General features: G+C 51.7%; 2 protein-coding genes and 1 non-coding gene across 17 annotated transcripts in view; 2 read left to right on the forward strand and 1 right to left on the reverse strand.

The window, feature by feature from the left end:
* Positions 1 to 14,652: 14,652 nt before the first annotated feature.
* LOC140697018 (uncharacterized) lies at positions 14,653 to 17,323 on the reverse strand. The gene is made up of 2 exons (XM_072963818.1): positions 16,862 to 17,323; positions 14,653 to 15,980 (listed from the first exon to the last, which is right to left on the reverse strand). The coding sequence occupies exons 1-2, from the start codon at positions 17,155 to 17,157 to the stop codon at positions 15,182 to 15,184; spliced, it is 1,095 nt and encodes a 364-aa protein (XP_072819919.1). The 5' UTR covers positions 17,158 to 17,323; the 3' UTR covers positions 14,653 to 15,181.
* The window catches only part of KLC1 (kinesin light chain 1), a 51,777-nt gene continuing 42,742 nt past the window's right edge, over positions 16,362 to 25,396 (forward strand). For 8 of the 15 annotated variants that reach the window (XM_072963802.1, XM_072963806.1, XM_072963808.1 and 5 more), the window contains exon 1: positions 16,363 to 16,667. The gene's annotated coding sequence lies outside the window, so the exon portion shown is untranslated. Of the gene's footprint in view, positions 16,668 to 25,396 lie in introns of all 15 variants that reach the window. The other 7 variants (XM_072963800.1, XM_072963804.1, XM_072963801.1 and 4 more) reach the window with 2 other exon arrangements.
* TRNAA-GGC (transfer RNA alanine (anticodon GGC)) lies at positions 20,415 to 20,487 on the forward strand. Its single transcript has one exon. It is a non-coding gene; the product is annotated as a tRNA-Ala (tRNA).

Consider the following 25,396-nt stretch of genomic DNA (forward strand, 5'->3'; position numbering starts at 1 on the left):
ATGAGGCTTTGTTTGCACTGCATCCTGGAGCCGTGGGGGGGGCGCAGCTTGCAGGAGGGACACCTGCCTCAGTGGCAGTGGCCTTCAGAGCCTGTCCTCTGAACACAGACGAGGCATCTGGAATTTACCAGAAGACACTGGCAAACAGGTTTTATTCCAAAATGAGGTGTGACAGCACAGTCGTTAAGACTGTTTCTTCTGTGGCTTATAAATTGCTGCCACTGAGGATGGTTTCCAAGACAGCGTTCCAGAGACAGGGAGCGCGTCGTTCCCCACCCCGACCCCGGGCTGTTAAGGTCCACGAGGATGAGTGGGGGAGAGTCTGGAGAGGAAAGCCCGTGTGCCGAACGTCGCCGAACGCCATAGTTCCCGGGGAGCGCTGCGCTGGGGCAGTCAGCCCTGCGGCCTGCTAACCCAGGTCGGGGCAGAGGGCCCCAGGGAGCGGGGCACGTGCAGCACGCAGCGTGGAACACGAGGCTTCACAGAAATAATGCCACTGCCTCTGCTGAACACAGCCTGTCACCAGCCCATGTGACACTGTGTGCATCTGCCAAGAAACCAGGGGAAAGTGATAACCAGCAGGGTCGGGACCGGGCAGGGCGCTGGGGTCCTTGTGAGCCAGCCCGGAGGCGTGAAGTGCTTTCTAGCTTTTGATTCCTTCTCCTGTCCCACCAATTTCATTGAGTGGCTTCCATGTCATTTAAAGTTCTTCTGACAACTTCCAGCAGTGTCGTTTCTAATTATTTTTGCACCTCTATTCTTGGAGATTTCGAGGGTGACTTTCCATAGTAACCAATTGCAAACTGTTAAAGATACATTGAGTTACGTGTTCCCAACTCTGTGGAGGCAGAGGGAGACTATGGAAAGGGGGTGTGTGTTTGTAACCGGTGGGACTGCTGAACAACCACGCAGACACAGGTGTCCTGAGTCGCCCTCTGAGATGTTAAGGTCTTGTTGTCCCCGAGCTGTTAGCCGGCTGCTCCAGATAGCTTATTTACGGAATCATTGAGCAAGTGGATTCTGCCCTTTAGCTGGTGGCTCAGTGACCCACTACCGGTATTAACCACGTACAGAACTGTTACCCGCTGTAGCTCTTTCCTGCGCGTTTCATAATTTACCTCAAGATCCGCAGGGCTCCTAGAAGCAAGCCTCTTGAGGTTTCAAGGAACAGAAACTTAATTAAGTGAGTGCTGATCAGGGTTGGGGGCAGGTAACTGGTGGAAGCCGGAGAGCTCCAGACACAGACCACCGGGGCCTCTGCATTCAGGAAAGGTCTACAGCTGGGGAACAGTGTGTCCCCGGTGTCCGGCAGGGACGGCCTTCGGACCACGGGCTGGGCCTGGGGCAGGTCCCTGTTCAGTGGGTGGGCGTGGGGTCCGCAGTGTGACTGAGGTAACGCAGCGCCGAGCAGAGACTCGAGGCTCTTACCCCACCCCAAGGCCCCTCACGTCTAAGGCCCAGAGGTGCTGCTGTCACAGTTTCAGGGAAGAGCGACTCCGAGATGGAAGGCAGACGTGTTCTGTGTTCAGACAAAGGAAGCACAAGTGCTCCTTAGACTTTGTAAAGTAAAAACTGTGAAAGGAAAGTTTCCCTTGAAAATGGTCAGAAGGAGCAGCGCCCGGCAGTGGCAGCGTCCTGGGCTGGGAGGTGCGGTGGGAGTGGCAGGTGTCTCGGCGCCCTGGGGCGGGCGGGCGGCAGAGGCCACAGTGGAGGGCACCCCCAAGGCCCGTGTCCGGAGTCAGAGAGCTTCTCCTCAGACTCTCGGCTCGGCGTTGGTTCCATGGTAGTCAGACACTGAGGCCTGGCGGGAGAGTTTTAGCAACTCAAGACTTAGTGTAGTTGAAACACGGTAACCGTGTGTCATCTTTTTGTAACAATTCAATGTCAAAATGGTTACTCAGCTCATGGTGTTAGTGAGTTGCTAGGTTCTTAAATGCTGAGTAAATTAAGGAAGATACAACAATGCTGTTTTCCTCTTTCTTGAATTCTTAAACATTTACCATTAAATGACTATGGTAAATGTTACTTCAGATCAGAACAAATGCAAATAAATTTAAGCTAAGGTTATTTTGATCCTAAATTTGTATGCTTAGTCAAAAAATTAGGTTGTTTTAAGATGATTCTATCACAGTCATTCAGATAAAGTATTTTTGTAGACTTTAAAAAAATTACAGAATAAAGATGATGTCAGTGATGTATTTTATACATATGCTTTTCCTAAAAAGCATGTCTGATGAAATTTAATGCTTCTGTTTCTGAATTAAAAGGTAAAATAAAGTTGAGTCTCTTCCCCCTTCTGTGTGTTGTGTGCTGTTTGTAGGTGTTGGTTTTTTAATTGCTCATATTCACCCCCCCCCAAAAAAAAGGAACCAGTATGGCCAGGAGAAGTGCGAGGACTTGGCCCATCCAGCTCAGGTCACTGACAGTGCACCTGACCGAAACATCTTTCATAATAATATGAAGGTCTGCCTCTGGGAGGTCCAGTGAAGCGGCCTCAGAACACGATTGCCCGGGAATTTCCGAGCAGGGTGGTCTGCCTGAGCCCATCTCCAGGCCCCAGCCTCCCTGTTGGTAGTAACACTCACCTGGCAGAGGCCCTGGGTGCGCTCCATGTGGCGTGTTGGGAATGGTTTCCGGCTTTCAACAGGCCCCCATGGATACTGGGATTACAGTGATGTGTAACATCCGGAGGGGCCGGCTCCCAGTCATCTAAAGGTCTCCCTGGGGAGAGTGGACTGAGGCCAGTCCCTGGGAGAGTGGAAGCAGTGCCCTGGCATGGCAGCCGGAGTCTGAGCAGGAAATGCCTGTGGGCTCTTCGAAGGCCCGAAGCTGTCAAGCAGTTGGCGTGCACCCAGGGCCTCTGCCAGGTGAGTGTTCCTGCAGGCAGGGAGGCCGGGGTCTTCAGGGGTTACCCCTCCCGAGTGAGCCCACGCCCACCCTCACTAGCCTGGCAACCTCACAGCAGCTCCTTAGACAAAACATGGCAGCAGGTGCTACAGAGAAGCCTCGTGCTCTGGGTGCCGCCCAGCTTCATGTGTCCTGGCCCTTCGTCCCTCCGAGGGCACAGGTCCCACCAGCCCTTCTCCTGGCCAGCCCTCTGGGCCCCTTCCTCTGCTCTGGGTGGTGGCTGGCCATGCTTCTGCACCGGAGGAGGGTAGACAGCCACAGAGGCCCCCGCACAGCAGCCCTCTGGTTCTGCACATTTGCAAAGACTTCTTTACACTTCTGATTAATGGGGAGGTTACGGAACTCCTGGGAAACTGATGAAGTGTTGTGTGTGTGTGTGTTTTTTCCCGACTAGCATTGTTTTCTTTTTCAGCTTCTAAAAACAAAAATAAAACAAATATCCAAATTCTATTATCATTTTTCAAGTTAAAAATTTAACAATGTCTCTGGTCAGAAAAGTGAAACAGGAAGTAGTAGACAGCGAAGGAGCAGCCTTCCTTTATGGGGAATCAGTTTTCCCAAAGGAGAGCCTGGGCCTTCTTGCCCAGAAAGCCCACCTGACTGGGAAGCCAGCGGGAGCTGGGATTTTGGCATCATCAGCACGTTTTCCTCCTCTGAGCCGCTCGGCCAAACCCATCCGGGAGACTTCAACTTCAGTTCTGTTAGATTCCCTCTCCGACTCCATCAGGCCTGTATTATTTTATTTCAAAGTAATTGCTCTTAGCACCTTCCATGCCGTCTGAATCTGTGCTCAAGCTCCTCCCTCTCTTCCCCAGGTGTCAGCCTCGTGGTACTGAGTGCACTGTCTCATCCCGTACAGCTGGAGAAGCCCAATGCATCTTGTGGGCCCCGGCCCCGGGCCACCTGCTGTTCCAGCTGTACGCTGCCCGCACGCACCTGAAGCTGGCGGGCGGGTAAGTGGGAACAGATCGTAATCCACATTCATTCATCCGACAAATACTGAGTGCCTGTCTGTGCCAGGCACCGGGCTGCGAGACTGAGGATTTCCTGTTGCTGCCCCTGCAGGGCTTACAGATGAGCAGGATTCAAGGTAAGAGAAAAAATGAGTCACACGATGAAGAACCCACCAGACTATTTTATGGAGTCAACTGATCTGATTTTCATGTTTGTATTCCAGGTTAGTCGTAGATTTTAATTATATTCTTTCAACTGCAGAAGCGTCTCCTTCAAATGTACAGCAATTCCTTCTAAGTGCTGGTTAATTAAAGTATTTTCTTGCTAGTATCACAAAGAAAGGAAGCAGTACCATAAAACTGAGAGCCACGTTTCACAGCAGGAGCTTCAGGTTGGGGTGTGCAGACAACATGCGGGTCCTTCTCAGGGCACTGCCCCCCGCATCTTCCGTCTGCTCGCTACAGAAGGCGCCTCCCGTACCCCGTCCCCATCCTGACCTCTCCAGGCCTCAGGTGCAGCCTGCAGCGCCCTTACCCCTGGTCAGCTGGCAGACTTGCTCATGCTAGAAGGCTTGGCTCCCCAGGGAAACGTCCCAGGATCTCTGGCCTTCTGGAGCACCATCCTCCAAAAAGAGGCCCACAACTCGTGGCCTAAGGAACTTGGAGCACTCCAGGAGGACCCGGCCCTCGCCTTTGTTCAGGACATTGCCCTCAGCCTGCAGGAGCAGCAGAGGGTTTACAGGCCAGTCCTGGAGCTGGCCTGTCACTCGCTCACCTTCCCTGGAAGCACCCTTGAACCTGAGCCTTGGCGAGCTGGGTCAGCCGGGGGTGCTGGTGGACAGCTGGACGGCCGGCCACCTCTTGCCGGAAGGCCCATCTCCGTGACATCCTACTTAGGAAGCCTGAAGCCTGTGCAGGGCACCCTCCTTTCAGAGTGGATGAGCCTCACCTCAGAGATGCCATGAGGCTCAGAGGCCAACTAGGATGAAGACTAAGTGTGTGTGTGGTAAAATACACATAACATTAAATTTACCATTTTTAAGTGAACAGTTCAGTGGCATAAAGTACATCACATCACCACAATCCATCCGTCTGTAGAACTTTATCATCTGAAACTCTGTCTCCATTAAACACCAACTCCCCGTTCCCCCTCCCCAGCCCCTGGCACCCACCAGTCTCCTGTCTGTGAATCTGACTGCTCTCGGACCTCATACAGTATCTTTTGTGATTGGCTTATTTCCCTTGGTGTGATGTCCTCAAGGCTCATTCATGTTGTAGCGAAGACGGGTTTGCAGAGAAACTGGGTCCCCCTCTCAGCTGTGGCAACTAAGCCCTCTGTTCCTCACACGCACTTCAGACCGAGAACGGTGAGCCCTCACGGCAAAGGGCGAGATGGCGTTCCTTCTGGGGCTGTTGCTTATTCGTTCGTTCATTCAACAAATGCCCTGGAGCACCTACTGCATGCCAGGCCCTGCTCTGGGCACTGGGAGTGGAGCAGCACATGGACAGCCCTCATGGGCCGCCCTGCCCATCTTGTGCCCCTGTGCTGTGTGTCCACGTGGTGGGGGTGGCCACCCTTCTTGCTGGGCAGTGCCCCTGCTCAGACATTCTGCTCACCTCACTGATCTTCCAGGAAAGTCATTTCTTTCTTCTCATGCCATCGAGAATCAATTGATCAATCTTCCAAAAATGCTCAGGCTGCATTTGGAGCTACTTGACTATTGATTCGCAGTGATGATTGTCTTTGCTTTGTCCTGAGTCAGTCCTCAGGACCTGGTGGAAAAGTACAGGAAGAGCTGTGCTGGAGGAGGGGCTGAGATGGATGGGCGAGGCTGGTAGGTGTCACAAGGTGGTTTTCATCCAGGTATCTTGGGGTTCTAGATTCACCTAGGCCCACCTCTCTTCCCGCTACCTCAGCACACTCACACCCTAAGACTTCTGTTTGCCGTCCAGACATCCCCAGCAGGGTGCAGGGTGGCAGAGAGCCCCTCGAGAAGAGCTGCTTGTTGATCTCTGCAGTGGCACACACACACACACGGGGTCCGTTAGCCACTGCTGGACGGAGGAGCAAACAGCTGTGGGGTCCGGCTTGTGAAAGTTTGGCCCATCTGCTGGTAAAACCAGCGCGCAAACAAGATTTTTATTTTAAAATGAAAGGAGCATCCTAGTGTGTCCTTGGTGCCTCCCCAAGCCTGGGCACAGTGGTCAGGTGTCAAGAACAGCCCTGGCCCTGTGGGCGTCCACTCTGGCAGGGTCGTGGCAGGACACCTGGCGGGGCCACCTGCACAGACCCAGCTCCCCCACGGTGGCCGGGGGCCTTCTGCATAGAAAGCGGGACCTCCCATCAGCCAGGGTTTTGCTGCATCTGGCTACAGACTCCAGAATCTGAACATCTGGTCCTGGAGACACAAGGCCCAGAGGTCACCAGGGGACATCCCTGCCCAGGCCAGCGGACACAGCCTTTGTCCTTGACGTCGCGCCCCAGCCCCCAACCCCACGCAGTGCTCCCCAAGCTTCCTAGCGCAGAGATGTGCTAAATTAGTGCAGCTGAAGCCCGTGGTCTGCTTCACCGAAGGAGGAGGAGGAGCAGCAAGTGTTATTACCTGCCAGGCACTGGCCTAAGAGCTTTATTTGGGCAGATTCCTGGCATCCTCAAAGAGCCCCGAATCTGGGGCTTCTCGGAGCGCGGGGCCGGGCCAGCGCAGGCCCGTCCATCCAGGGGCGGGTTGGAATCAGGCTCTGTCCTGATTGGGCCCGCCGGCTCGTGGGCCCGCCCCCTGGCCTATCAGACGCCGGCAGGGAGGACCGCTGCCGCGCAGCCCGTTTGCAGGTGTTCTGTTCAGTCAAGCAAATGCACCGAGGTGGGCGGGCGGCTCTCGGCTGCTGCTGCGGTGCTGGGGGCGTCAGTGACCAAAACAGGCAGAAATCCTAGAGGGGGCAGACAGCGTATGCAATAAAGAAGTGAGTATGCAGAAGGTTACTAGATGCTCAGTGCTGTGGGAAAATAGCAAGCGGGCTAGGGAGTTTGGGAAGGAGCAGATGGCGCGGGCGCCTGATCCCGGTCTGGGCAAGTGACTAAGGCCCCGGGGCTGCGGTGTGCCTGCCAGGCGAGAGCAGCGGGACCGCCAGGGTGCTGGGGCAGCGGGAGCCAGGGAGGAGGAGGCTGGGAGGAGACGGGCCAGGGCCCCGCAGGCCACCACACAGACCTGGCTTTTCCCCTGGGTGTGCTGGGAGCCCCTGAGGGCGCTGAGCCAGGGAGCCCACCGCCTGATCACTCTGCCAGGGGGCCAGGGCAGGGGGGCAGCCCCATCTAGACCACTGGCAGGACTCAGGTGGCTCCAACCAGGGCGTGGCCGGGGTGAGAAGTGGCCTGTCCAGTTCCGGAGCCACTAGCCATGTGTGGCTATTTACATTTCAGTAAAGTGACATGAAAAACTCAGTTTGGGAACTATATTCAATAATTCAATAATAACCTATAATGAAAAAGAATATATATGTATAATTGAATCACTATGCTGTACATCAGAAAATAACACTACATTGTAAATCAACTAGATTTCAATTTAAAAAACCCTCAGTCCATCGGTTGCACTAACCCCTGTCAAATGCTCAGCAGCCACACGTGGCTTGTGGCTGTGTATTGGACATCACAGGTGTGGAACATTTCCATCATCACAGAAAGTTCAGTTGGCTCTGGGCTAGGAGTTGCCATGTGGCATGTTCTTCCTTCTTGGGTCCCAGAGGCCACACATGGCTAACTCAGAATGTGTGAGTGTGACCTGGGCAGCAGGTGGGGCGGGACAGAGCTGAGAATTGAGGAGGGGATGCAAGAGGCTGTGTCCCCAGGTGGACAGGTGGGCCATCCAGCTGAGTCAGTACCTGACTGAGTGCGGAGAGGATCCAGAAGATGTTTCTGAGCCAGGCACGGCCACTGGGTTTTTCCCAGGACATCTGATGGGAAAGCACTCCATTGTCCGTACTGCAGCCATGGCCGCATGCTGGCGAGCACCTGAGCTGTGGCCGGTCTGAACTGATCTGTGCTTACAGAGCTGCACCCCAGATTCCGAAGACTTAGTACAAGGAAAGGAATGCAACCACCGCATAATTGTTATGTAGATTACATGCTGAAGTAATACTTAGTTGTGTTGGATTCAGTGAGATATATTAAGAGTCTTAAAAAGAAAGAAAATTCTGACATGCTGTAAATGGACAACCTTCGAGGACATTGCATAAACTGAAATAAGCCAGATACAAGAGGACGCATTCTGTGCGATTCCAGTTCCAGGAGGTACCCAGAGTAGTCGAACTCATAGAGACAGGAGGTAGAATGGTGGTTGCCATGGGCTGGAGGAGGGGAGGTTGCCTGATGGGTATAGAATTTCAGTTTGGGATGAAGAATTTCTGTGATGGTTGTACAACAGTGTGAATGTGTTAATGTCCCTGAACTGTACATTTAACGTGGTTAAAATGGTAAATTTTATGTTATGTATATTTTACCACAATTAAAAAATAATTTCTGATAAAATTTGCTGGAAAAACAATTTATGTGTGTGTATATATATATATATATATATAAAATCAAAGTTAATTTCATCTGCTTCTTTTCATCTTTTTTACTGTGGCTTCTGGGGACAATCTTAAATAAGACTGTGGCTCATGTTAGTTTCCTGGTTCTGTGAAGAGACCAATGGTCTTGGTGGCCCCCAAAGATGTCCCTGCCCTAATCCTTCATATCTGGGATCCTGACCATATTTGGAAACAGGGACTTGGCAGAGGAAGTTAAGTTAAGGATGTCGGATGGGATCATCCTGGGTGTTAGGTGGGCCTTAAATCCCACGACAAGTGTCCTTAGAAAGGAGAGGGAGATTTGAGACACAGACACAAAAGAGGAAAGGCCACATGCAGACGAAGGTAGGGGTTGGTGGGCTGTGTCTTCAAGCTAGGGACCTCAGGAAACACCAGAAGCCAGAGAGAGGCCTGTGATAGGTTCTCCCTCAGCTTCCGGAGGGAACTAACTTCTGGCCTCCAGAGAATATATTTGTATTGTTGTAAGCCCCCCAGTTTGTGGTCACTTGTTCCAGCGGCCACGGGAACACTACTCTGACAGTCTTGAGGCTTAGTGCGGAGAACGGCGGGAGAGACTCATGGTGTTTTGGATGAGGTTGGGTCGAGGTGCAGCCCTGGAAAAGGGGAACAGGATGTATGTCTGATGGCTCAGCAGCTCCTGGAATGAATCCACAGATGAACGTTTCCAGAGGCCTTGCTCAAAGCCTCTTCCTGAATCTCATCTCCAGAGGCGGCAGGTGGGTTAAGTCTTGTCTTCCTTACTGCAGCAGCGAAGTGGGCACTCGATGTGGTCCAAGGACTACAGCTTGCAGCCCGTGTCCCCTCCCCAGCCTCCACTTCGCCATCTGTAAAGTGGAATCGTGCTCCCTGCCTTGGCTGGTGCTCGTGGGTAATAAGTGTCCAGAGGGTCGTCTGTGGTTACTGAGTTTTGGTGCAGACAGTGATCACTGGTGCTGGGCCAGGGTAGAGGCCAAGGGGGCAGCATGATGGTCCAGCTCAGCCCAGCCAAGATCTTCTGAAGGCTGGCTGTTTTCCTTTATAGCCCATTGCCCCCTCCCCACCCCATCCTGCAGAGCTGAGCAGGGCCTGATACAATCAGAAGCCCGTCCCAGGGCACTGAACACTGGCAGGGCTGAGACCCTCCCTGCACAAGGGCAGCCTGGATCTGCCCTGCCCGCAGTGTTCCTCAGGCCTGGCCTTTCCCTCTGCACAGGCGGCCAGCGCAGTGGGTGTCCTGGGGCGTGGGAGTGTGCCACGCCTGCAGTGACCCTCTAAGCCCACCTTCAGCCGGCCTCACTCCCCACCCCTCTTTCTCCTGGGTGTTTCTCAAGTCATGTGGTCTCAGCTGGGCCAAAATGCAGGTGATTCTGGTGGCTGGAGATAATTGACCTTTTTCTCCCAAATATGATTGTGAAGCCACGAGATCACGTGGAGACCAAGAAATCCACTCAGAGAGAAAAATCCAGCCTGACTAGTGCCTACATGGCACTCCATACATAGACAGGCAGGTCTGGCAACCAGTTCTGGGGGAGGAAAGAGGAAAGCCAGTTCACAGGGTGGAACATGGGGACCCAAGGCTTTAACAAGCCTGACTGGGTGAGACAGAACAGGTGTGTGCAGATGGTCTGCTTGGAGGTACCCATCCCTCCGCCCCCAGGGGAAACAGGACTTTGTGAGCTCAGAGGGCCTCCTGTAGAGAGGTCTGGCTGCCCTCAGCCTCCACCCCAGCCCCTATCCTGCAGCAACTTGTTCCCAGGATAGGCCCCCATCGGCTAAGCCCAGCAGTGGCCAGGGGTGGGGTCCCGGTAGGGACTGGGTGTATGATGACCTGGGAGGTGGAATCCCAGCGAAGCCCAGGGCATTATTGATGGGTGGGAGGTGAGAGTCTCTTTCCTTCTGGACAGTGAGGTGCAACAGTGAGGTGCAAAGACGTGATATCTGGAACTGTTGCAGCCATTTCTGCTCCTACGAAGGGAGCCAGGGTGAAGCTGGATCACACCCTGGAAGGAGGCAGAGGCAGGAAAGCCACAGGACACAGCCCCCTGCCTGATGGGGGGGCCCAGCAGAGCTGGGGAGGGGTGAGGCAGACTAGGGAGTCCTATCTGCGATATGAGAAATCTAGTACCTGGGGTGTTGATTGCTCCCTTGTCCATATGTCCATTTGTTCGTTCATTCGTTCATGCCCATTGACTGAGAATCACTATGTTGAAGAATCTGAGTTAGGCCTGGGGTGTGTGAGAAGGAGTAGGGCAGGAGAGACCAGAGCGATTAAGGTGGGGTCTGTGCTCCCAGAACACTCTTAACAGTGGGGAGATGGTCTGGTCTTACTGGATGAGGCTGGTCACCGTGGAGAGAGTAGGGAGGAGGCTGAGTCTGGAGGAGCATCTGGGAGCTTCAAGTCAGCCGCTGTCAGGCCTCCAGAGGTTAAAGGCCCCAAACTGTCTGTTCATGGGCGGAGGGGTGGGGGACACTGTACCTTGTCTGGGACAGACCTGGCACCTACGTGGCTACTTTTGTCTGAAAAGTGGAATAAGCTACCCATCTGCCCATCTGAGGAGCCCCCATATTTGTGTCCTTGAGCAAGTCCACCTACCCTGGGATCACAGGTGAAAAGAGTGGGGGCAGCCAAAATGTGTGGAAGTCTGGGCCTTTCGAATTCTGCACAAGCAGAGCCTTATGGGGAGATTCAAGAGAATCTCTCTCTGGAAGGGCCTGGCGACCTACCTCTGAGTGCAGAGCTGAAGTAGCAGAGGCCCTGGGAGAGGGAAGGACAGGGAGGGCTGCCTGGAGGAGGCCAGTGTGTGCTGGGCCATAAAACGTGGAGACAGGTGGATGGGGCAGGGAGGCGAGAGAACACGAGTGATCAGTGCAGGCCTTGAATCCACATGTGGCCTTGGGGACGAGGGAAATGGGGTAGCCTGACAGCAACCCAGGGAAAGGGGTGGGAAGGGATAAACTGGACGTTTGAGATTTGCAAATATTAACTAGTATATGTAAAACAGATAAACAATAAGGTCCTACTGTATAACACAGGGGGCTAAATTCAGTATCTTGTAGTAACCTATAATGAAAAAGAATATGAAAAGGAATACGTGTATGTATTTGTGTGAGTGAAACATCATGCTGTACACCAGAAATGGACACATTGTAAATTGACTATACTTCAATTAAAAAAAGAAAAAAACAAAAGGAAACAGCAGTGGCTTTAGGGTTGCTTGTGATCAGGAGGGAGGGCAGGCAGGCTCAGGTGAGCAGCTGCCCAGAGCTCCTTTGGCAAGCTGGTTATATGGGGTGTGAAAATGACTGGGCGGAATATTCATTGAGGAGGGAGAGGTTTGGGCTTGTTTTTCCTGGTTTTGTTGGCCCCTAGGCCCCCTTGTCATCTCAAGATGTGCAGTTTCTTGCCACGTGGCCGATGCCTTCCTTTTCATGTCTGTCCGTCTGCTCTGACAAAGGGACACATGGAATTTCGTGGGGTGATGGGAACATTCTGTGTGCTGATGGGGCTTTTCAGTTATGCAGATTTGAGCATTTATCAGAACCCATTAAATGGTCTCCTTAAGATGTGTGTATTTTATGTTGTGTGAGTTTGCCCTAAAAACAATGCACTGCACTCAGCATTCAGGAATGCTGGGGGCCCTGGCACTCTTGCGGGAGTCAGACTTCCCCCCGCAGGACCCAGGCTTCAATTCCTCTTCATCAGAGAAAGATGGGGGAGAGAGGCTTAGGGAGGCGGGCTGGGCTTCTCCGTCCAGCCACCCGCTCCCTTCTTGCCCACTCCTCCCACCACCAAGTGCTGCGCTTTTTTCCCTTTTGTCAGAGAAAGCAGTTCCTGGAGCTTAATGCCAGGAGCTCGAGCTCGTTAAAGGAAAAGAACCTGGAAATCTGATAAATACCATTTTCAAAATTGAAGCTAGACACCAAAGAGGGTGTGACCTGCCGCGGAGAGCAAGGCAGGAGGCCGAGTCGTTCCCGCTCCGGTCTGGATGCTGGGCTACCCCTCCTGGCGGGTGCCCTGGCCACTCGTTCCCAAGCCTGTCGCGGACCTGATGGTGCCCTGGCTCCTCCATCCCAGACTGGGGGGCGGTACCCAAACTGGGGGGCGGGGCCCAGAGTGGGGGCGGGGCCTAGACTGGCGTAGGGGCGGCTGGAGGGTGGTGCACTGGATGGGCGGGCGGGGGTCGGGGTGGGGGGCGGTGCACAGGCTCCTAGGTCCCAGACTCCGGGGCGGTGCGCAGCCTGGGCTAGATGCCCAGGCTAGGGGATTGGGTTGGGTGGAGACGGGGTGGAGATGGGCTGCGGAGGGGTGCGAGCCTGGGCTGCGGCCGGTCACGGGACGAGGTGGGGGGCGCGCAGAGGGGGCCGGCGGGGAGTTGGGGGTCCTGGCCACAGGGCTTGTGTTTACCCTCCCCTGTCCCTGTCCCTCTGCGGGTGCGCGGACCCCTGTCTGGCCCGGCGGACCGGAACAGGTCGCCCCTTCCGAGCCGAGGACGCCCACCAAAGCATCTCTTCCCGGCCCCAGGGGGAGGCCTCCTCCCATTCCTCCTCTGGCCCTCCCTCCCTCCCTCCGTCTTAAGGCACTCATGGACCAGGGCTGCCCACTCGGTGGACAGCAGACCCCTCAGGATCAAAGGGAAATCCCAGTATCTCAGTCCCCCGCAAAGGGCTGCCCCTGGACACAGACATCCACAGACGTTTGTAATAAAAAGTTGACTGCTTTAAAACTGTGATAAAGTCCGGCCCCAGCCCCATCCTCCATCTGAGACAGATGACTGTGTGTCTTGTTGGGCACTGAGCTTTTTCTTCCTGCATTTCCTCCTCTTGGACCATCATCCGCTGGATCCTACCCATCTGCCACGTCAAAGTCTCTCTTCCATGGAGTCCCCTGGTCCCTGAGGATCCTCCTCAGCACCTGACCCAGCCTCCTGTCTCAGCTCCACATGTTGTCGGCTCACCAGTGCTGAGGCTCCTTGTCCTCTGGCCCAGCCTCCACCTGACACTAGGGGTTCTTAACAAACACTGGGAGTGGAATGAACATGGACCAAGCTTCTGGCTTATCTCCGATGCCCAGGTGCCTGGAAACTGCAGGAGGTCGGCATGGCCTGTGGTGTTTCCATTCCTCCTTGACCAGGGACCTCAGCCACAGCTGCACGCGGGCCTTGTGGGCTGCCTTCAAATCTGCACCCTGGCCCCAGCCTGTTTCCATCTAGAGGCTGTCTGGTGATCTTTTAGGCTTTGGGGCAGGGGAGAGAAAGGATTGGAGGTGGGAAGGTGACAGACATGGATGAGGGCAGAGGAGAGTACACAGTACCTACATTTGGGAAAAGCAGGCAGATGGAGAGACAGAGGCAGGCAGAGAGAAGGAGGATGTGGGTCACGCTGCGCAGGCTGCCTTTCCAGAACAGAGGAGCACTGAGAAGGGAGCAAAGAAGGAGGCTCGCTTTTCTCATGTCTGCTGGAGGAACCTCTAGTCCTGCCCTATGGGGTGGGGTGCAGGACCAGCCCTGGCCAAAGGACCCAAGGTGCTGCCCCTCAGGCCCCTCCAGGCCCCTGGCTGGCCCAGCAGGCTATTGGCCAACGGGACCCTCGAGGGCACCGGGTCCTGTGCGAACACACGTTTGCCACCTGGGGCCCTGTCCTCTAGGTTTGTGGGGAAGGACAGATAATGGATTTGCTGCCCCTAAGTAGCCATGCTGAGGCTTCTGCACCACAAAGGCATCAACTCCTGGCTCTGCTAGTGCCTGCACTGGGAGACTGAGGGTTTCCTAAAGCTGAGTTAATCTCTTTCCGGGAAGCAGAGAGCAAACCTGAGACCTTGTAGAGCCTCAGCAGCAACATCTGTCAAACGGGAATGGCCATGCTTCTCTCGGGAGTTACTGTGGGAATCAGAGGACTGAAGAGACCAAGGGAGCTCAGGACTTCTCAGAGAGAACAGACGCTTGTTGGCCTCAGTGGGAGACCCTGGCGAGGACGGGCACCGCCCTGAGAGCGTCCAGGAGGGAAGGGGCTGGGTCAGATTCTGGAGGGTCCGTGGATGCAGCGGGTGACTGATGGCCTTTTCTCTCCTCTCCTCAACACTTCAGATTCATTCCTGCCTGAGGACTTCGGCCTTTTGCCTGGAGTGCCCCCGCCCCCCGCCAGCCGCCCCTCCCCAGACACCGCCCCCACAGCCCCCCTCCTCCCCGGGCTTTGCGCTGTTGGCTCCCTCCTATTGTTTCCGGCTCAGCTCACTTGCCTGCGTCTGCGGGTCGCGTCATCTTACTCTAATCCCCTGGCTAGCTGCACGAGAGAGAGATCTGGGGTCCTGTCTATCCTTTTTGCCTACAAATCCCTGCTCCTATCGTGGTGACCGCGGCAGCTCCACAACTATTTGTTGAGAGAATAAAAGAACGAAATAATAGGGTCTGAGCAGAGTAGCAGAGTGGGGGTGCAGAGGGGATGGACGACAGCACTATTAAAGTAGTAGAATCTTGACCGCCCGTCGGGGGAGCATAAGCAACTGAGGTTTCACACTTGCTTGTGTGATGGGTGAGTGGAAGGAACAGTCACTGAGCCGAGTCAAGGACAGAGAAGGGAGCCTCACTCAGCCCACTCCGCTCTCCAGCACATTTTGGTTACAGCTGCCCTGCTGCGCCCAGGTGCCCAGCCCCAAGGTGGTTGATGTCCAAGTTGCACTGGGGCTGAATCACTAAGGGAGTGTAGAGGGTTGCTTGAATCTGATAAATAGTCTCCCTCTGGGCCCAGTGACTGCTGTGTCACCGCAGGAGCTCCCTCACTTTTAGCTCGTTTGGTTTTATAAATGAACGCAAAGTAACTGGACCTCTGTGAAAATCTAGGAGCATTTTCTTCCTGTTGACAGTAATTGAAGGGTTAAAAGGGCTGCTGGTGCTGGAGTGATAACATCTGAAAAGCACAGCAGTTAGAAGGCAAGTGGGGGTGGGGGCTGGCACCGGAACCCCTCCCGGTTCATAACGCCACTTGGAACATCTGCAGGCATCTGGGGGGAAGGTGGGATGAGGGGCTTGTTCTTGCAAGCTGGTGGCAGGCAAAGAAAGCTGAGCCTGGCCCACTGAATCAGCATGCATCCTCCGGGCTGGCTGCTGAGTCAGGCCTGCAGAGCTGGCGATGCGGCAGGGTGAGGCCCAGCAGCGCTCTCTGACCTGGAAGGACTGCCCTTCAGGCTGGGGCTGGAGGTCGTGGCACTGCAGCCAGGGGCCTGCACTGGTGATGGCTGCCGGTGGTGGGGTGCGACAGCGGGGGTGGCATCTCTGCTCTTGGCAGGCAGAAGGGGTTACGCATCCCCATCCCTCCCATGAGTCTGGGGCGCAGCTCCTGTGAGGTCTTTGTGGCTGGGGGGAGGGCTCGGAAGGTCCCCTTAGCTCTGATTCTTGGCGAGCCAATGTCCAGGAGCGAGGACGTTCGCGGACCAAGGCCTGGACCAAAGCCTGCAGATTCCTCCTGGAGAAAGGAGAGGCCTCCCGGCTTAGCCTAGTCCCTCCGGATCCTTTCCTTTGGAGGGGCTGGTGAAAGCCCCCTCGCGGTTTCTGGAAAGATCTAAACGAGCACATAAAACACGTGAAGACAGGGTTTGCACACTGTAGACATTATTCCTGATGTGAGAGCAGGAGACGGCCGCGACCCGGGCCGGGGACGCGGTGCTGACCCTCAGGCCACTTTGTGGCCCTGCTTGCAGGGAAGGGCAGCCGCCAGGCGCTCGGTGGTCGCCGCGGCCGCCCGCAGAGGGGCCTCGCCCCGCCCCCAGCATGGCCCGCGGCGGCCGGCACGGGGCCACGTCCCCGTCTGGGAGGCCAGCTCGGCCGTCCGCAGCTCGCCCAGCGCGCGAAGGCTCCGTGGGGCAGCGTTCCCGGGCTCCTGGCTGTCCCGGGCCGCCCCGCCCCCGGCGGTGGGGCCGGGTGACGTCACGGCAGCGCGCGGCATTGTGGGGCGGGAGCGCCGAGTCGGGGGAGGGACGCAGAGACGCCATTTTCGGCGGCGGGAGCGGCAGAGCCGGAGCCGGAGCCGGCAGGGCGCGGGGCGGCGGCTGCTAGGAGGAGCCGCGGGGGACAGCGCGCGCGGGCGACCGAGGATGCTGCAGGGCGGCCGCGCCGGCGCTCCTCGCTCGTGACTGCGGCGCCGCGCCTGAGGCGGCCGAAGCGGCGGCCCCGGTGGTCCTGCTCCGCGCACGCGCCCGCGGCCTCCGGTGCTGACAGCGCGAGCGCGCGGCCCCGCGGGAGCAGCACGGTGAGTCCGCGGCGGGCCCGGGTCCTCCGGCCTCACCCGCGTCCCCTTCCCGCCCCCGGGTCCCTCCCGAGCCCCGCAGGGCCCCTTCCAGGGACGCGGTCCTCGGGCCTTAGCCAGGTCTGTTCCTTCCGTCCCTGGCGCCCTCCCCATCCAGTCCGCTCCAGGCTCGGGCCCCCTTCGCGTCCCCATCTCACCGCCGCCCCGCACCCCCGGCCCGGCCCTGCTGCGGGCGGGGGCGGCCGCTCCCGGAAACAGCTGTGGCCCCGGAGCCGCCCGCCGGGGGACGTGGCCGCCCCCGGGAGCGCGTCGCGCGGGGAGGGGGCGGCCGGCCCGGCTCGCTTTGTCCGAATCCTCCCTCCTCCTTCCGGCCCCCGCCCTCTCCGGCGGCACCGCCCTGGGCGGACGCGCCTGTCATGCTCGCGGGCGACCGGCGGCTAGGCGGGTGGGAGGCCGGCTCGACTCGCCTGCTCCACGGCCCCTTTCTTTTCATAGCCAGACGCGGAACCCTGTCTCCTCGACAGTGTTCACCGAGGCCGGAGGTGCTCTCGCTGAACTTGCAGCATCCCCGTTCTGGAATACTCACTCGGTTGTCAAATTTGGTGCACCTCTTTCCCCCCAGAATTAAAATAAAGCATTAAAGAAGTTAAATTAATGCCTGGTGGATTGGATGGTTTTATAATTTAAGGTTTGTAGATCTAGGTAATTTTGTGTTACAGTTTTTGTATTGTTGCTGCCTTGTACTGTTTCGTTATTTAAACAGCATATTTAGAGTTTAACACGAGCGTTTAATAAGGAGGACTTGAAAAAAAATTTTTTAAAAAAAGTGTGAGAATAACAAAATTTCTGACACACCACTTAAACTGCTATATGAAAGAGCAGTTGGTTTCTCTGATTCTTTGCATTAAATTTCAAGGCTTTTTTGTACAGCATGACTAAGCCATTGATCAGAATCCTTAGCTCAGAATATATTGTAATAACTGAGTGAAAAACCTGTTAGAAATTGGAGCAACCTCCTTAAATCTCATAATCTTATTACAGTTCTGGATGTATTTATTTTAGGGACTGGCAGCAAGCCTTAGCTAAGGTGGGAAATTTGATTCATTGTTCTGTTTCCTAAGTATATCTAAGAGTATAATGATACTAAATATTAAAAATCTCAGATTGTGTGGGATTATATGTGGGAGGGTAAGGTCTCTTAAGAGCCAGTTTCTCCAAGTCATCAAAGAATGCAACCTCATGTTGCAGTGGAGCTTGGCAGCCCTGTGGTGTTACTGAGGGGTGTGGACAGCCTAGGGTGGTAACCTCACTGCAGCCTGGCTCCTTCACCTCGCTTGGCAGTGTCTTCTAAAAATACTGTAGACAGTGTAATAAAGGAAGAAAGACGTGGATGGAAATCAGTACAGTGATTATTGCCAGCAAGGAGCAAGAATGTGCTGCTGGGGAGGGGCACACAGTATCCTAAATACTTTATGGTAAGTAAAAACTCACCTGCAGTTACCTTAAATCATATATTCTTTTAAAAAAGTTAGACCTTCTTAAATATGTTTCATAATGTTGAAAAGCAAATGTCAGTGTAGCTTTCCGTATGGGGTTATAAACTGTCTTAAAACATAATTGTATGAAAAGAAAACTAGAAACAGAAAAGTCAAAAGTTGAATAAAACATAGGATTTGTATAACCTGAAAACAATGGAATATGATAAGAAACTAGAACTTTGTATAACAAAGAAGTGATCAGTAACATCCTAAGCAGAAGTACAGGAAAGCTTGAAGTGTTAATTTCAGGGCATGGAATAAAAATGATTAGCCTGTTTAGAACAGGAAAGCAAGGTCTTAAATGTCTGCTGAGAACCAGCTGAATGGCAGGTGCTGTGGATGCCGGGTAGTCACTTTCCTCAAGGACCGCTGGTCAGGTTAAATACTGTGCTGAGTGCTCTGAGGAGATTATTCAGGCTGTGAGACTTGAAGACTTGGGGTGGGACTGGGAGTGGTGGTTCTAGAGGACAGAAGCCGTGAGGTGGTGCTGTGGAGTTGGGAAGGGGAGACGTGGAAAGGCTTCGTACAGCGTGTCCGGGGGTTTGCTTTCACCCTAAAGGTAGGAAAGGGGACAGGAGGATTCTAAGAAGTGAGGTGGCATCTTAGGAAGAGCATAGATGCCTAGTGTGGCAGGTGCTTTGAGCTGAGAGAGACTGGTTAGGAAGCCATTAACCCCAAGTGAGGACTGAGAGCTGAGTCAGGGCAGTTGCCAGAGGAACAGGTGAATTGGAGAGGGATGGAAGGGTTAGTGTGGCCCTGACTTGGGACTGAATAGACTGGGGGAAGGTGGGGCTGCAGGCGGAGGCTGTAGGCAGCGTTCAAAATCTGCGCCAACTACTGCAGTGTTAAGTTGGATCCTGTCACTCCTCTGCTAAAGTTTTTGCCCGTGTCCTGTGAGCACCCCTACCCCATCTTTCCCCTCTTCCTACTCGTGCCCTCATTCAGGTACACCCAGGTAGATCCTGAGCCTGCTTTCCTGGGTATCAGTGTGTCCTTGCTGCCCCTGGCGCTCCTTAGCACTTCTCACTACCTGCAATACTGCATTACTTAATTACTTTCTTATGTAGTTGCATTCAGGGTCTCCGCAAGGGCAGGGCAGAGATTTTCTGTCTGTTGTGTTCAGTGTCAGTGCTTGGCACATAATAAGCACTTCAATGTTTACTGAAGGAATGCATCTGGAATTGCTTCCTTGTCTCTAACTTGGGTGACTCACTGGCAGGTGACACCCACCAAGATGGGGAAATGAGAGAAGATGGTGAGCTTGGGTTTGGTTAGATTAAGTCCAAAATGCTTGTGTGGTGGTCAAGTGGATTAGTGGGCAGTTGGAGATTCAGGCCTGGAGCTCAAGACAAAGACTTGGGCTGGAGATAAAGATTTGAGAAACCTCAGCCTGTGTGGAAAGCCAGTGGCCTTGTTCATAATGACCTCTCCAAGAGAGCTTCTGACACTTTGGTGGAGGCTTGGGGAGTGGCCCTCAGGGTAGGAGGAGTGCCCTGGGACACAAGGAATAGGAGGAGGGCAGAATCAAATTGGCTGAGAGCTGGAGGAAGATTGGGACAGAAAAATCTGTTGAATTTGGCTTCTGGCAGGTCATTAGTGACCTTTTAAGCTTTTCTTGAAAATATTACCTTCTAAGGCAGGAGGGCTAATTCAGAGATGACCTGCATTTTTTCTCCCACGTCATCCTTGTGTCATTCTGCCCTGTAGCCTCCTGGTTAATATACTCTTACATCAAAAATGAATTATAATGGTGAATTTAGCACTGTACCGGATAAAATTGGTGCGGTAATCACCACCATTCTACTGCTGAGGAAATTGAGAATTAGGAGGGCAAGCTCTGTACCAGAAGGACATGGCTGTGGAGTCAGGCTTCTCACTCGTCTTTTTGCTTGCATGTTTCTAGCTTTGAACCGCCTTGCTGTCATGAGTCACGTTAATGCCAAGCTCGGTTCTCCAGCTGCCTTCACCTGAGACCCTTGCCAGACTCTTCTATCTCAAAAGCCCGCGTGCTGCAGGACGGTCATGGTCGCTCCTTGGGGTTGTTCCAGTCTGTAGTGTCTCAGTCACCACATTGGTGTTGTGGCATTTGTGTTCTTCACAGAGGCTGGCATAGGCTACATGGGGAAAGTTGATTCTTTGTTCTTAGGATGAGTAGGTGGTGTGTTTTAAATTCACTTATTCTGTCCATTTAAACATGATTTGTATTATTGGGGGAGGGTATAGCTCAGGGGTAGAGCGCATGCTTGGCAAGCATGAGGTCCTGGGTTCAATCCCCAGTGCCTCCATTTAATGAATAAATAAATGATGTGATTACCTCCCTCTCCCCACATAAATTAAAAAAAAATGATTTGTATTTTGACCAAACAGGGGAAATATGTTAATTTCTATTCTTTTTAAATTGTGGTTAAAAAGCCCCAAATTTACCATCTTAACCATTTTTAAATGTACAATTCAGTAGTTTCAAATATATTTACATTGTTGTGCAATAGATCTCTAGAAGTTTTTCATCTTCCAAAACTAAAACACTGTACCTGTTAAATAACTCTTCAGTTCCCACCCTCCCCTTGGCCCCTGGCAAGCCCCATTCTGTTTCCTGTTTTCTGTGAATTTATTTATTTATTGGGGGGGTTGGGTTTATTTATTTATGTTTGGAGGAGGTACTGGGAAATGAACCCAGGACCTTGTGCATGCTAAACATGCGCTCTACCACTTGAGCTGTACCCTCTGTCACTGTTTCTATGAATTTAACTTCTGTAGATACCTCGTGTAACTGGAATCATACAGCATTTGTCTTTTTGTGGCTGGCTTATTTCACTTAGCATAATGTCCTCAGGATTCATCCATAATTTCTATTTTTTTTTGCTAAAGTATCATTAAGTTCCAAAGCTTTTTTTTTGTGTGACGTTTATGTTAGTTTTCTATTTACTGTATAATAAATTACTGCAAATCTAGTGGCTTAAAACAATACCAGTTGTTACTTCACAGTTTCCGTGGGTGAGGGATGCAGGCATGGCCTGGCTGGGTCCTCTGCTCAGGGCTGGAGGCTGCAGTTGTGTGTTGGGCTGTAGTTCTCTTCCAGAGCTCTGGGTACTCTTGCAAGCTTGTGTGGTTGTGGCAGAATTCAGTTCTTTTGGTTTTAGGATTGATGTCCTGGTTTTCTTGCTGGCTGGCTGTCAGCTGGGGGCTCTCTTAGCTCCCAGAGGTGGCATGTACTCTCCCCACCAGCAATACTGATTTCTATAACTATGGGTTACTTCTTTCTGTCTGTTGTAGAATTTCATACAAATGAGATTTTATATATATTTATAAAAATATATATATATAAATATAAATATAAAATTTTTTTTTTGCATCCAGCTTCTTTAACTCAGCATAACCATTTAAAATTCAGCACATGCAAACAGTGTGTGTCAGTGGTTTGTTCCTTTCTATTCTTGAGTAGTGTTGTTGTGTGACTCCACCACCGTCTAGCCATTCTCCTTATGCACATCTGGGGCAGGGGGGCGCTCATTCTTGGACCAGGCTGTGTGGACGTACATTTTCATTTCTTCTGCGTAAACACCTAGGAGTGGAATCGCCCGTAGGGTAGTTGTAGGATTGACTGTTAAAGACACTGCCAGTTTTCCAACGTGGCTGTGCGTTCTGCACTGCTACCAGTGTTCAGTTGCTCATACCCTCTCCAGCTTCCGGTGTTGTCTGTCTGCATCGTTGTTGCTGCTGTGTAGGGGCCTCTTGTTGTGGGTTCAGTGAGCATTTCCCTGATGGCTAATGGTGAGGAGAGCTTATGTGCTTATTGGCCTCTTCTGAAGTGTCTGTTAAGTCTTCTGCCCACTTAAAAAATTGCATTGTCTCTTTATTATTGATTGTAGGAGTTCTTTATGTATTTGAGTTCATGTCTTTTGTCATATGTTGGGAATATTTTTTCCCAATCTGGGGCTTAAATTTTTTTTTTGGCTGTGCCTTTTAATAATCAGTAGTTTAAAATTTTGAAGTCCACTTTATCAGTTTTTTTGAATGATTCCTGCTATCTGTTGTCTTCTCTGTTTTTAAATCATTACAAATGTATACTCTTTTCAGAAAACTCATGATACAGAAAGATGTAAAAGTGTAAGTGAGTTGTCTCTTTCCGCATTTCTTCTCTCCAAAGAGAATTGATTTTTTAAAATGTTTTATTTGCTTTTCCTTAGTTAGGAAAGAAAATTATTCCATATACATATTACTGATTAGCACTTAAATAGATAAATTTAGTCTTATGGTATTACGTTAGTCCGCTGACATTTTTCATTTTGAAGTAAAATGCGTTTTTTTAAACCACAGAAATACTCTCCATGTATGTACTCTTTTGTCCCAGTCGCCCATAGCACCCTGTTATATACTCTTAGTCACACTGTCCCACAAAGCTGTTTTTCCTTTCTTCTTGCTCAGCTAAGGACTTGTAATGGAGACATCTGCTCATTTGGGCTTGCTCATCCTTGTTTTAGGAAAAAGCATATTCACCTATATTTTCATGTAGTACCCTTCCCTGTAGTTTCTCATGCTTTCAACTTGCATCCAAAGGGATGGACCTGCAGTCCCACTGCCAATTGAATGACCTCAGTCCACTCCCTGGCCCTGGCCTGGAGCCCTGCCCAGGGGCAGGGTAGGCACTTCACCAGCTGGTGGGGATCAGGACCCTCTTGCAAAATTCTTCCCACAGGTGGAGTGGGTAGGTTATTGCAGAGTCAGAGGATCTCTGTACGTAGAGGTGACCGATTTTAAAACAGATCCACACTCAGTCAACTTCCTGAGCAGGGCTGTGGGGAAAAGGACCCAAGCGATTGCCTTCATTTCTCTAATTCTGCAAAGTGTCTACCATAGACTCACTCAAGAGGCAGGTTCAGGCTTTTGTTTTATCCAGTGGTTTATACAGTTTTGGGATGGAAACAAATTCAGAATAGATACTGTAACTATGGAGTCTTTATTTTTAAAATATTTCACTTTATAGATTTTTCTGATTTTTAGGCCAGCAGAATTGATTCATTCAGTTTATTCTTGTGATTGAAGTTTAGAAGAGGAGATAAAAGGATTAGACAAGGTTAGATCAGATTAGATGAAGATTAGATCAGAGGAGATACCCTGGATCTAGTAGTAAGTGATGAGTCAATAAAATTTCCACTCTGTAACTGTGACAGGCTCTGGCATCGGGTCTCCCAGCCGCCTCTGTCAGCTCATGGCCCTGAGATGGTGTTTCTGGTCGGGAGGTTCCTGACACAGCATGTTCTCCTCGAGGAGAATAGAGTGCTTCTTAAGGGGGAGAAGGTAGGCCACGGACAGCTGGACAGAAGAGATGTGTTGTAAATGTATGGTGTTACATCTAGAAAACAAACTCGCTCACTGTTGTAATACAGACGATGTAGCGGTGTGACATTTGTGCTTTTATCCAAAGAGATCATGGTTTGAAAAATATTGAGACCCTTCAGGAGAGCTTTTTGAATTTTGCTCAAATATGAACCTTAACTTTGTTATATGAGCTGGGGGGTGACATGCCTCCTCTCTGCTTGCCTTCTCTTGTCCCCACCAAAACAAAAACCAACCATCCCTGGAAATTCAAGAATTTTTGTTTCGTGTCACCTCTTTTTAAGTAAGTTGTAATCTCCCCTTTGATTCTACAGTGTATAATTTTTGTTCTGAAATTTCAGAACCAAAGAGTATGTACATTTTACTTCTAATATTACTTTTGGTTACTTTGCTTTGTATTACTTTGCAGTAGATAATGTGTATTTGGAAATTTCTAAATATATTGAAAAGGGTTTGAGTTTTTTTGTTGTTTATCAAAAGGGGAGCATAGGATAAAAAGATTGAGAAATGAAGCTTTCTTTGACTCCTTAACAAAGCTAAAGGGGTTTTGTGTTTTATTTTTGTTTGATCTGTATCATTTAATTTTAAAATTTCTGGTTATATTTTATTGCAATATGATTCATGTATGAGAAGATTTACAGGGTTGTGCAACCATCTGATTCAGAACATTTTCATCACCCCCAAAAGAAACCCTGTATCCATTAGCAGTCATTCCCCATCCTCCCCTCCAGCCTTTGGCAACTACTAATACTAACAGAAAGTATTCTGTCTCCATGGACATTTTGTATAAATACATATGTACATACATACATACCCAGGAGTGGAATTTAATTTTTAAAGTTTAACACCTGTATCATTTAACCCACAACACACTAATCTTGAGTTCCAAGATACTGGATGTCTTAGTTCGTTCAGACTGCTGTAACAAAATGCTATAAACTAGGTGACTTATAAACAGCAGGAATGTATTTCTCACAGTTCTGGAGACTGGGAAGTCCAGGGTCTTGGTGCCAGCAGATTCAGTGTCTGGTGAGGGCCTGCTGTGGTTTCATAGGTGGTGTCTCCCTGCTGTGTCCTCACTGGTGGAAGGGGCTATGGAGCTCCCTGGGGTTTCTTTTATAAGAGCACTAATCCCATTCACAAGGGTCCACCCTCAAGCACCTCCCAAAAGCCCCACCTCCAGGTACCATCACCTTAGGGGCTAGGTTTCAACATGTGAATTCAGGGTCAGGGGTACCAACTTTCAGACCAAATATTTATTTCTCTGAATACAGCTTGGGTTTTCTAGACTAAGTGAGGCTCCCTGTCTGCTTCTCCTTGCCCCTCCCTCCGCTTCAGGACCCCCTCCACCCCCATGCCTAGTGCTCATCAGAGCTTGTCTGAGCAGAGATGGATGGGCTGTGGCCTGGGCAGCTGCCAGGGTTTCCCACTGGATCAGCTCAGGTAGCTCTTGGAAAAACATCTCAAATGTGATTTTCTGCTACCAGTCTTTGCAAGGTAAAGACCTCTGTGCTCTCCCTCCATCTTATCGTTTTCCTGTGCTGCTCTTCGCTGTTTATAGGAACTTCATTTCACATCCAGGAATGTCAGAATAACTCACATTTCTTTCTTGGTCATTACTCACTCTGTGCTTGGAGGCCTGATGCTTCCCCCCCACAACATTTCTTTTTTAAAAAATTGATGTATAAGTGTTGCCGATAGATACAACCAGTCTTCCAGGTTCTTGTCCCATCCCAGAAAGAATTCAGAGACAAGACATGGTGGTTAAAAAAAGTAAAGTGAGGATTGATTAAAGGGTGGATTGTATACTCTCAAGGGGAGAGCGGGCAGGCTCAGGGGAGCGGCTGCCCTGAGTTT

Source organism: Vicugna pacos, chromosome 6 (genome assembly GCF_048564905.1).
Source record: "Vicugna pacos chromosome 6, VicPac4, whole genome shotgun sequence".
Taxonomy (NCBI): Eukaryota; Metazoa; Chordata; class Mammalia; order Artiodactyla; family Camelidae; genus Vicugna; species Vicugna pacos.